The following is a 12,726-nucleotide window of genomic DNA, read 5'->3' as shown; positions in this document are numbered from 1 at the left end:
AATGTGCAAAAATTAACAGATAACAGAAAATATAGAAAATATAAAACCTTTATCTATATATAATATAACTTACATCAGTTGTAATACATAATACATATCTGTCTGTTTCATCTTTTGCACACATCTGTTTAAAACTTACCTAGAGAAAAGCACATGCAGTATGGATAATATTATTGTTATCAATTATAGCTGTGTCTTTCTTTCCAGTGCGGCATTTTCAAATCTTTGCTGTGATTCTCAATGATCTAACTAGTAATAATGCTCGTGTGCTTATCAATAATAAAGAGTTATCTTATCTTATCTTAATAAACAAACGGCTTCATTTGTGTTGTAAAAACATAATTTATGAAAAACTGAAATTGTTGTTGCAACTATGGTTCATTAGTAACTGTCAGTAAAATTAAGGTGGTATTAAAAGCACATGTTTACTCATAATATTAGAAAATGTGAGTTTTTTTATTTGATCCAGTTGGTGCGCACAGGACCGAGTCGCAGCCCTTACGGCACCTCATACTCAGCAGCTGCTCTGCTTCATAGCAGACATCTTGACTTGTCACAGAAGGGAAAGCACAGGTGTAATGGTATGAAGGTTGAGTTTTGCTTAGGGAGATCCCTCTTCTGTGTATTCATGTTTAATATCATGGCTTAATGGAACAATTAATGGAACTGAGCCACCGTTATTATTTGCCTCCCATGTTTCAGCCTCAGGTGCTACTCACTGCTTTCTATCTATAAAGAAAACTGAAGTTCCCAAGAAGTGTGAGATTTTGGTTTCTACATTTCACTGATGTACAGCGTACAATAAGAAAACACCTATTGACACTGAAGTAATACATGCAACTATATAATGAATTGCATTACCCTCTATGTGTCTTTAGCAGAGATGGGCTGTAACCCAAAGTTACTGTAATCTGATTACTTTTTTCGAGTAACGAGTAAAGTAAGGGATTACTATTGCAAAAACGGTAATTAGATTACCGTTACTTTCCCGTAGGAACGCTGCATTACTGCGTTACTAAAACCGTGATTCTTTGCGAGAATGTCTCACGACAGTGACGTAAGCAAGTGCCCCGTTAGTGACAACAGCTGTGTGCAGATCAACAAAGGATCACATATCGATTGTGGGAGAGAGTATGAGTGTGCAGCGTTTAAAGCGTGGAAGTACTGACCTTACTTTGAGTTTGATTCCATAAAAAGTGACAAAAACATTAGTGTCCGTTCTGCGTGTGAAGAAAACTTCTTTTTACATCGAAAAAAACCCCTAAACTTCCAAGCAAGCACCGAGTGCGCTATGACGTAATGGGAAACTCACAGAGAAACTCGCGGATTCTTCAACTGACCGCGGCACACCTGCACCAGGGTAAACCTCCGCCTACCGTAGTCCTGCTTTACAGGTGAAAATAGAGCAACAGGACCGCTGAGTCTTTGACTTAGTTATTTTCTACTGTATTTTACTTGCATCTATTTGAAAGAGTGAGTGTAAACACAAAAAATATTTTATTTTATGTGCTGGAATGTGTAGAAAATAGGTTTAAATGTTAAACTAATTTATTAAAGTCAGAGAATGAGTGTCTTGCTTTGTCTCTGCCCAGGAAAGGGTAGAAAGCTGAGGGAAAGTATAAAGTTGGAAGTGTAACTTCATTCTGGGATTTTGTTCGAGACTGTGGTCAGCTCAAATCTGTGATATATTTCTGAAAGATATTTGCTTTCTTGGGACTGCCCTCTGCATGCATCATTAAAAAAGTTTGGTCAGAAATTTATCATTAGAGTTCAGTGACCAAAGAAACTGAACAGTGAGTAGATGTGAATGGAAAGTTGTTTTGTTTGTTCACTCCCGGTGGACTTTTTCAGTACTCCTGAAGAAGACAGAAACTTTTTAATCTTGTTTGTCATGGAGGGGCAGCAAAACAGTTGGTTTGAGAACGTAGGCGGCACGTCTCAATGTTCAATTTAGTCTAATAAAACAGAGAAGGTGGACACGTCACCTCCACCCCGGTTCTAAAAGGCCCTGCTGTCTCTTCAGGTGAAGGCAGGTGCTCAGTGACAGGCAGTAAATGTCAGAACGTGGGTCTAGTAAAGGCAGCCAAGCGAAGCAGTGAGTCATGGATGCATCCTGTTGTGCTGTGATGTTCAAACTCTGTGAGGCTAGAGATCATTACTGTCTAACTTGCTGAAGGGTATATTGTGTCTAAGTAAACCCACACAAAACATCAATGATGCTTTTACCTGCACACAAATTAATAAAACTTTGCACTATGTTCTGTTTCAGAGAGGAATTATTAATAATATCTACTCAGAGGTCATTCAGAGTGTTAAACAGAAAGGTAGACATGTGGACACACTGTGGATCAATACAGCATATTAATGGAGGGTTGTTTAGGGACTATGAGTGAGGGACAGCAGCTCACTGCTCTCTGCGCTGGTGTGAGAACACAGAGTCCAGGTCAGTAACAGTACAGGTAGCTTATTTTAGACCACTAATTTCTTCCAGTAGAGAAGGTACAACATTTGCCTTTGTGGTTCACTGTGTAGCAAAATTGCACGCACGCACGCGCACACACACACACACACACACACAATGTAAGACAAGAGAAATTTAGAACCACTTTCACATAAGAAACTCTTCATTGGTTATTCGTTGTTTACTGTTACAATACGATACTTTATTAAAGGTCAATTCTGTTGTACCAAGATATGAAAAACTAGCTGAATCAATTAATGATAAATCAAGACAGTGTATACCTAGTGCTGGTCCCAATAAACTCTTTGCCAAATTATTTTTTTGCACCACCTGTCACAAATTATTCAATCAAGGTTTTCTGTAAATACACTCCCTGCTTCCTTTATCCATTAAATTTCTTTTTAACTCTTTGTCATTTACCATTTATTGTGTTTTCTGTGATCATTTTCTTTAACTTTCATCTGGTTATTAGTACATTTTGTTTTAGTGTATTTTTGGTTTTTACTTTTTCTTGTACTGCGATTTTGCCTGCCCTTTATTTGCATTGCTTCCCATCTGTCTACCTAATAGTAAATCATTTTATTTATTATTACTAATATAAAACTGATGTGTCACAAAAAGATGAGACCTCTTTCTAACTTCAGCTCATCTGTTAAGTCATAGGTAGCCAGGTTGTTGCAAAGATTAATAGATATAAATGTTTCTATTTGCTTAGAAATGAGTGTCTGATCATATCAGAATAATGTAATCAGGTTTGCGTTGAAAACAGGAAGATAATACATTTTATGATTATTATTTGGACTTATCTCTTTCACTTACGCATCTTAATGGTTTCAAAGTAATAAATGTTCTGTCTCTCAGCAACAGATTCAGGGAACCTGAGTGGCAGAGTTGCTGCAGGCCCACACAGAGAGAACTGCGAACAGATCAGCAAAATCTCATTTATTTAGTCTCCCTCAGGAGAGTGGGCAGATCAGAGGAATGGAGAAAGAGAAGCATGTCTGTATCAAATGCTTTACAGCCCTACACCAGCAGGTTTCATTTGTGTCCTTTTCACTAAAAAGGTTTTTGTGCTTTCATGTTCAAATGATTTATTCCCATTACAGCACCACAGAAACACTTCGGAGGGGAAAAAACATCCAAAGTCAAGTAAAGTTAACATATGTTGGAATACAGAGGATACTAATAATCCACTAGTAGATTTAAATTATTTACCAGTTACATTTAGTATGCATATATTAAGTTATTTCAAAAGCTATAAAAAAAAAAGGCTCTAAAACCATGCTTACCTGAAAATAAATATACTGAATAAATCAGGCGAATTAAGGTTTTACATGGGACCACGTATATGTAATATAATCTGAGGTTTCAAACATATCTACAGCATTTTCACGCCCCACTTCATGGATCAGGTGCAGAATACAAAGCCTGACCTGATATGATAAGTATAACTGGGTGCAAGAATGTGTTTTCCAGCCAACTGGCCTTAAAGTTTCCGATGTCATGATATTGCAAGTCACAAACACTTGAGACATAACTCTGTGTGCTGGTGTGTGATAGCAGTCACATTCAGTTGGTGATCTGATATGACATAAGCTCACCCCAGGAGCTAGATTGCATCACCATTAGATTGCACATCCTATGGATATTTATAACTCGTTGGGTGGACGTCACAATGCTGGCAACAAGAAACAGTGACTGGAAGATTTTGTCATGAAGTTTACATTTACCACATTTCTGTCAACACCACATAATTTGAATGCAACCAGGTTTAGTCCAGGGGGCAGGTTTCAATCTACTAACTATCATTTAGTGACTGTCTCTATGGAGTGTTAGTTGGAAAAATGACACACAATTATTATTATTATTATTATTATTATTATTTTACATTTCTTTTATTGAGCGCAGAACCTTGAGCTGTGAAGTGAAAAAGAAACGTTTCCATTTTCCCATAAAGTCATAATAATGACTGAGGACATTAGTCAGTTATTCACCATTTTTCACTGGAGCTGCTCCAGTATTTATTTCAGGGATGTCATACAGCTGTTCAGCGTCACAGTAAATGTATCAACCTATTTTCTTCCACTTATTTAATTCAGGGCTGTGAGGCTGTAAATTGTACATTTCAATGTGATTAACGCAATTACCAGTTTCAAAAGACCTTTTTAAGCGACATCTCTCAGCAGCTACTGAATGGATTATCGTGAAATGTTGAGCAAGCATTCGTGTTTCTCAGGTACCTGAGAAACACGAACGAGATACTGTAGCTTAATTAAGCTACAGTATCTGGACTAGCATCAACACACAGCCACAAAGACATGTGACATCATCTGTGAAGAAACAAATTAGCCAGAGAATCTACAATAGTATCTACAATACTATCTGAACTGTGATATCATCTCTTCAGGTCATGCATTTGCCTTTGTTGATGACACCTAGCAATAACAGCAACAGGCTTTGTCCGTTAATTGCCTAGCAACAGCTCTAACTGACCTCAAACTCAACAGTGCACCTATCTGGATCCCCAGCAAGCAGACTAGCAAGTTTGAAGTGGATCAGATGACTAGTTGTTCAAAAAGAAATAGAAAACATCAGCTCCACTTCATGGACAGAACTAATGGATCGATCAAGCAAAATACAAAATAACTTCATGTTTTAAATTTTCTTCTTTTGGCTGCTCCCTTTAGGGGTCTCCAGAGCTGATCATCTGCCTCCATCTCATCCTTCTCTGTCACACCATGTCCTCTGTTACTCCATTCATGAATCATCTCTGGGGTCTTAATCTTATCCTCCTGCCTGATTGTAATATATTCACAATTCATCTTCTGCACATGTCATCCTTCTGTTACGAACCACCCCTGACACTCCATCCTCTCCATCCTGCTCTTTCTTATTCACCTCTCTTGTGCACTGTCCATTGCTTTGGCTGGTTGACCCCAGGTATTTAAATGCAGCCACCTTCACTACTTCTACTCCTTGCAACATCATAGTTTTACAGACACGCCCTCAGTCACACATGTCTCCTGACTGGAAATAGTGACTGAAAAACTAAAATCATGAGGAAAGTGTATGCTGAGATGAAAAAGGGCAGACACCGAGGGCCAGTAGAAAAACTTTTTCAGCTACAACAGTCACCCCCTGGTGGCCATTAATAAAAATCAGGTAGAAGAATTGTTGCGTGGCATTGTAAGCATTTACATTCCAACAGTAAAAGCATCTTCACTAAAACGTAAACATTACAACTCAAAGCCAACATGAAACAACAAGCCTTGTACTGTGACAGTAGGAAAATCCTCACGGACATTGGTAATGAGCTAGCATGCACAACGAAACACCTGACATTGTCACAGCTGAATGAAAGTTAGTCACTGTCAATTGTATTATTTAGACCAGTGCGTTTGTAATATGTTTCTGTATGATCATACCATCAAGAAACAGTTTTATTGATCAATAAGAATCTATTATACTTTGGAAAAAAATCCTTTATTGATTTTTGTTTTTTTTAATCCTCTGAAAACATACAGTACACAGCTCAGACATAAGACAAGTCACCGTAGGCATTCCCATGGATAGTATACTACACATACAAACACACAATTCCTTAATAAAATTTTATAATTAAAGAATCATTTTTATATATGAGAATGCTCCCAAATGATGTTAATAACTATACATCTTTATACATATATATATATATATATATTCTAGTATCTTTTAATATGAAATTCTTATCAAAAACAGAAGTGGTTTCCTTAGTTTTGTTATTTGCTCCCTAATTTTTTACTTATCTAATCATAAGTACTGTAGGTAATCTTGTGTATTTTAGATAATGGTTAGTAACAAAAACATCAAAACAGCTGCTATGGACGGATGCTGCACAATAACAGTAAATCATGCTGCTACAGTAAGACAGAATGGAAAACAGGGGTCTGAAAAATGTGCAGGTTTTATAATAATTTGCTCTTCATTAATGTTAAATATGCATATACATAATACAAAATATGAAAATACAATGTTTAGCTGAATTAAAATCAAAATGTCCCCTCATTTGTAATTCTAGTGGCTATAAAGAAAACTAAATATGTTTCCCTGTTTTTTTTCCTCAAAACAAAAAACGGAATAAAGGTTAAGAAGTCACAATGGAAAGAATCACAATAAATGTTTTTTTACTTGTACAAGTCTGTCAATGTACATAGAAAATCATGAAGAGTTATTATTTAATAATTGTTTTTTGTGATTGTGATCATAGCTATTGAAATCATCCTCACTAGTCAGCAAAGGGCGTCCCACGCTGTGTCAGTCATTCACACTCTCACTCTTACAGCGCATCTGACCGGATGGTATGCCAGCGAGTAGTTTCTATTTGCCCCCGACTGCAAATTTCCCTCCAGTGTTTCTGTCCCTCCTCTGAAGCATCAGTGCCAATCAGCACCCGACCCAGAATGCTGCTCTTAGTGTAGAGGCGCCCCTGTAGATAAATCAAGAAAATGAAGATGCGACAGAGATCTCAGAATAATACGATACTGGTTGGTGACTTTTGTAGAACTTCCTACCTGCATGACGATGAATTCAAGCACCAGTGGTAGCTGATTTATGTCACCGGGAGGCAGGTCAAACAGGAATGGTGCGTTCCAGATGGGGTTTGGACCACTGGCCCCTTTAGTCTCCTTAGTACCAATTACCTTCCCATCCTGACGCAAGTTAATGACAACATAGTGGTCTGTTGGAATAAAATTACATCCTTAGTTATGATTATAATCAGATTGAATCAGTTTATTAAATTACATTTCCTTTCTAGAAAGGTCAACAAATAAAAAGGAGCAGCAAACATCAGTTACAGGAACATTTTCAGTTGGTGCTAACAAACCAAAGCAACCTCACTGCAGGGCTGTGTTGCTAGATTCACATAAAATGATTTGCAACAGTTTATTTATATCCTTAAAATTCCCTCTGCTCTCCTCTCTTCTCTAACTGTTGCATATCTGCATGATCACATAATTTCAATAATCCAGTCAAGCGTACTAATTCGATTTACTAAAACTAAAAGCAATGTGCAATCGTGCATCTGCAAAGCCCATTATTCATATATTTGACACGGGTGATTTGATGTTAAAGCTCACGAGAAACACATAACTGACTTTATGCTTCAAAGTGTCAGTTTAGGTTGTTGTTTTTACTTTGACACAATTTCCTACTTCCTCTGCTCTTCAGCGAGGCTTTAAATCGGATGGCACAGACGGGGGGAAATGACACCAGGGCGATTTGTTCCTAATCTGATTATATAACAAACCAATCAGAGATCTGGTCTGTCTGACCATAGATGGGCAAACAGGAAACAGAACAATAGATCTCTATACTTACAATGTGCTAATGGGAAATTTAACCCTTCTCCTTTACTTGGAGGAGATCATGGTTTACTTCAATACACCACAGAGCGACCAAGCATTACATTCTATTAGTATTTTTTCTGGACTATTAAAATACATTTAAAAAAATGTTATGATTATTATAAGGGTTCACTATCTTTTTGGTTTGTAAATTTGGATTGTCCTGGGTTATATCATTTTGAAACTGAGGTGGGCAGTAAAAACATAGACTAAGGCTTCAAAAGTTTACAGTACATGTGAATCAAAGAGTCCATCGAAATCCCAAGGCACAGTGAAAGTGAAGTGGGATCCCTGGTCCCCATGCCCAAAGTGCTTCACCAGCTTGTCTCACCAACACCACTGGGCAAGAGTGAAGCCAGAGGAAACTGGTTGTGGTCCTTGGGTCCAAATTGGTCCTCTGATGTATTAAATTCGATTCAATTTTATTTATATAAATGCCAAATCACAACAACAGTTGCCTCAAGGGGCTTTGATCTGGGCATAGGGACGGAAGACTAATCAGATCATAACCAGCCAGGCAGTAGAGTGTGTGTGACTTGTATATTAAAAATTACAAACATGTACTTTTTACTGCTCAGTGCAGAGAAAACTATATGCAATTTTTTAAAATGCAAAATGTATGAAAGGGTTAATAATCCACACTTAACATATAAGAAAATGTTCATAACACACTTGTGAGCTAGCTTTGTTGAGGGTGGGTAGAGTTGTCTTTTTTCCTTCTTTCCTCTACCAGCTGACACAGATCAAAAGGCAGGGTACGCTCTAGACAGGTTATCAGTCCATCACAGACATAACACAAGAAACAGACAACCACACACTCTCACATCCACACCTTAGGCAAATTTATGAGCAGTAATGTCATTATAATTATAATCTTGAGCAGTGACCAATTAACCTAACAAGCATATCCCTGGACTGTGGCAGAAAACCCAGTCAGGAACGAAGAAACATTGCACTGCATTCCAGTGCACCACTCTGCCACCTTATTATTAAAACAACATTAATATTACACTATCTAATTATTACAGAAGCCTTCAGTATTGTGATATTCACACTGAACCACTGATTTTTTAAAAACAAAAAACAAGCAGAGCAGGACGAGCAGGACAAAACGTTTGTTGCTTTTGGTAATCTTTAGGATTAAACAGATTTAATTTGGGGTCAGCGTTTTGGGAGGAATTTCTCAAAGGTAATATTTTAGTGTGAAATTAAAGATGACACAGGTATCTGGCAGAAAACCAGTACTTCACATCCAGAGATAATAATCCATTAACTTATCAAATAAAGTGCTGCTGTTATTTGATGGCACCTGACAATGACATCAATTAACTGTGAGCTGAGTTATCACGAGTTTTCCACCAATAGTCAGTGTTTGTGTCCTTTAATTATGGTTTTGATTAAAATCGGGCTTTAAGGAAGGGAATGGCAAAAATAGTCTATTTTGTAATTTAGGTATGATGCTTCCTCCCACAGCCCAAAGACATGCAATTAGTGGTGTTAGTTTTAAATGGACATTCTAAATTGCCCATAGGTGTGAGTGTCAGAGTGAATGGTTTTTACTGTCTCTCTGTGTTAGTCCTGCGACATTCGGGCAAACTGTCTTGGGTATATCCTGCCCCTCGCTCTATGGTAGCTGGGATAGGCTTTAGCCAGCAGAATGGATGAATGGATAAAGGTATGAGTGTAGTCTTCACCTGGAGCTCCTGGGATCCTTGTGAGCTTGGCCAGATTCTCAGCCTTTCGAACCATCACCTTGATGCGCTGGGCTAGTGTCTGGTACTGCAGCAGGATGAACAGTTGCCCCAAATCCCGTGGCACACACACAGAGCTCTTCCTGCGGCCCAGCGTTTCCTGAGAACTCACACTCTAAGGGTAGAAAGGACGGAAAGACGAAGAGATAGAAATGTGAGGCTTAGGAAGAAGGGGAAAAGTTGTCTTTCACTCAGCAGATGTTTGCTTCATCTGTTTGGGGAACTGTGGATAAAAACTAAGGGAAAGAGGTGATTCAAGCAGTAAAACCAGAAGTACTCATGAATATGCTTCTATAGTGCTATCACTGAGTGAGTCGATCAAAGCAGTAAGGCTCAGATCTGTGAAAATCAATGTTTTAGTTCTCAGTCAATGGGGTTTGCTGTGAATCATTGCCTGTTAATATAAAGGAACAGGTCAGAAATTTAAATCTGAATAAGTTTCTGCAAAACATCATACGACATCTTGGGTTCACCTGCCAGAGGAACTCAGCAGGGCTAAATCTACGCCACTTTTTCAGTCACTTAAATCAAATCATCGATATTAGAGGTTGTCTTTTGTGTGCAGCTGTCATGCTTGAGGATTCCATTTGACCAGTCATCCTTAAACAATAAAGACATCCATGCACTGTGAATAGAAGCAATAGCTCATCTTTAAATCTGATACAAATTTTAATCTGACTTCATGTCAGCTTTCATTAGCTTTCATTGGTTGGTGAGTCACATTCTGCTGTCAAGCTGCTGTGTTAGCCCGTCAGCGACTTGCTGATGCTGGGTAGCAGAGTGTGAAGTCAATTTCATTCAACAAGTGAGTTTTGGTTCACTGCCTCTGACTGTCACTAACACTGTCACTCAGTAGCACTGCCTTGTGGGTAGGTTTATCCTTCTTTTTCTGATTTTCTGTCAAACATGTACTGCAGTTAGATCCATAAATTTTTGGACGATGACACAGTTTTGCCTCTCAATGGATCTAACAATTATTTTTTTCTGTTTAGGAATTACAAACATTTTTACACATAGTAACCCGTTTTCAGAGCATAAAAAAATTGAACAATTGACTGAAAAGCAGTTTCAGGGTGCAGTGAGGCATGTCCCCACATTATTGGCAAAATAAGCAGAAAAAAGATCTGGGGTTGATTCTAAGCTTCTAGTGCATTTACAGTAGCAGCTGTTATTTGAATATAAGGTTTCAAAGAAATATAAGTGCAAGTGAGGGCCATCAAATAAACAACCTGGTGGATTTTTTAAAAATAAGGAATGCACCGGTCATCTGAGCAACACCAAACGGCATGAAAGACCACAAAAGTCAACTAAAATTTAGTTGACTTTGAAGTTGGGGTTCTTTTTCTACAAAAATTCATCTTATTTCTCTTTCACTACAAGGAAAAAGGCTTGATGCTACCACCTTTTAACCCCTCCTGGATTATGGTTATATAATTTATATGAATGCCTCTGCTCATTCTCTCCATCTTTTAGACTTTTGGACTGTTGACTGGTCCTCATTCCCCATTTGCAGGAAGGTTCATTGGTTTAATTTTATCTATAAATCTATTTGCATACTCGCCTCTTATTTATCAGATTACATGTTACATAAACATTTTAGTCATAGTCTATAGTCTCAAGAATTCATTACATTCAGTGTTCCATCAGTTTGTGCAGAACTTGGAAAGAACACTTTCTCCTTTTCTGCCTCGTCATCATTGGATACATTGCAGAAGTACTTGCAGCTCTCTCAACTGATTTCACTTATAGACTTTGAAATTAAAAATGAATTCCCAGTTCCTAGTGAAAGCTTCATCCTGTTCTAAATGTTTTAGATCAGTTCTACTCTTGCGCTATGTGATATCTTTAGAATAGAATATAATTAATATGGTCATTACAGCTCTGGCTGTAAACGTAGTAGTCCCACCCAACTGCTGTTGGCTTTTAAGAAGAGGGTCACCTTATAGGAATCAGTCCCAGTCGGAGATAGAGAAGGATTATTTTGAACTGTGAATTATGCAAAGCTACTATAGCAGAGTCCAAAAATTGAAAAGAAAAAAAAACCTGCAGAAGATCATAACACAGTTTCATGACACAATTGGTCTTTTCAAAAAGCATTGGTCATTTTATACTCTGTTTAAAGACAGCTTACTAAATGTTCAACAAATGTTCATCATTAGTTTGAAGCCATTGGGCTTGTGTAGGCCGTCCCTTCAGGAAGCCTACACAAATATTTTTATCAGACTTTTTGGAGAAAGAAAATCCTTGAAGTGTAAAATAGAACAGAGGTCTCACAACTCAAGATTACAATATGTGATTTACATTGTTAATGCAAATATGAGATTGTTTGGGAGTCAGTTCCATAATCAAGTTTTGCAACTATATCATTGTATAAAAATATGAAATTTTCTCTGTAATTAAAAAAAATCCCAAAGCAAATTCTTTTCCACCCACAGAATATATTTTACATGAAAACATCGCGTTATGTAATTTTCTGGCTGTTATTTTTGCAAACAGACTATGAAAGTCTCTTCTTAATTGTAAATCATCTCGAGTTATATAACAAACAGATTCTATGAATCATCCAATAATTTCCAAAAAACAGATGCCTAAAGAGACTCTGAAATATTTTCCTCCAACCTAATTTCTGTGTATAAGTAGGAACAATTGACTGCACATTGATATTCTGTAAGCAACAACTTATATTAGCTTCCCATTACATCAGATAAATTCAGGTTTATTTATACCATAGAGCGGGACATCACACAAAAGTTGCCTCAAGGCACTTTATACAGTAAGGTAAAGTGTTCTTTCACCCACAGGTGTAGTGCTCGCTCACTCGACCGGCCCTCCAAGCTTAGTGACACACTTGGGAACATCAGGTAGTGCTTATAAGAAAGGGAAAAAATCTATGTTTTACACCAGTTCAACACTATTAACCTTAAACCTATAAAGTAAAAATGTCACTTTCCATTTGTGAGAGTTTGCACTTTTAACCTTCTTTCAGTAACATGAATGCTTTTTGCCCCCCCAGTAGCTGAAAGGTTATTTGCTATGTTACAAGAAGTTGCATTACATTAAAGGGAAAGTAATAAGTTAATTATTTGGTTTTGTGTTTGTTTTTCAGAAAGGCTTCCTTAATGTTATT

General features: G+C 37.5%; 1 protein-coding gene across 1 annotated transcript in view; it reads right to left on the bottom strand.

The window, feature by feature from the left end:
• Positions 1-6,390: 6,390 nt before the first annotated feature.
• Positions 6,391-12,726, bottom strand: part of LOC102192092 (synaptotagmin-5) — an 11,351-nt gene continuing 5,015 nt past the window's right edge. Inside the window, exons 3-5 of the mRNA XM_005727584.1 lie at positions 9,543-9,714; positions 7,015-7,181; positions 6,391-6,929 (exon numbers count right to left, since the gene is read on the bottom strand). Of these exons, the coding sequence (XP_005727641.1) occupies positions 6,780-6,929; positions 7,015-7,181; positions 9,543-9,714 (489 nt within the window). The 3' untranslated portion in view covers positions 6,391-6,779. The remainder of the gene's footprint in view (positions 6,930-7,014; positions 7,182-9,542; positions 9,715-12,726) is intronic.

The sequence above is a fragment of the Pundamilia nyererei genome, unplaced genomic scaffold (genome assembly GCF_000239375.1).
Source record: "Pundamilia nyererei isolate P.nyererei 1_Seehausen unplaced genomic scaffold, PunNye1.0 scaffold00025, whole genome shotgun sequence".
In the NCBI taxonomy this organism is placed as follows: Eukaryota; Metazoa; Chordata; class Actinopteri; order Cichliformes; family Cichlidae; genus Pundamilia; species Pundamilia nyererei.
The sequence above is the reverse complement of the archived record's forward strand: the minus strand, read 5'-3'. Positions and strand labels throughout refer to the sequence as shown.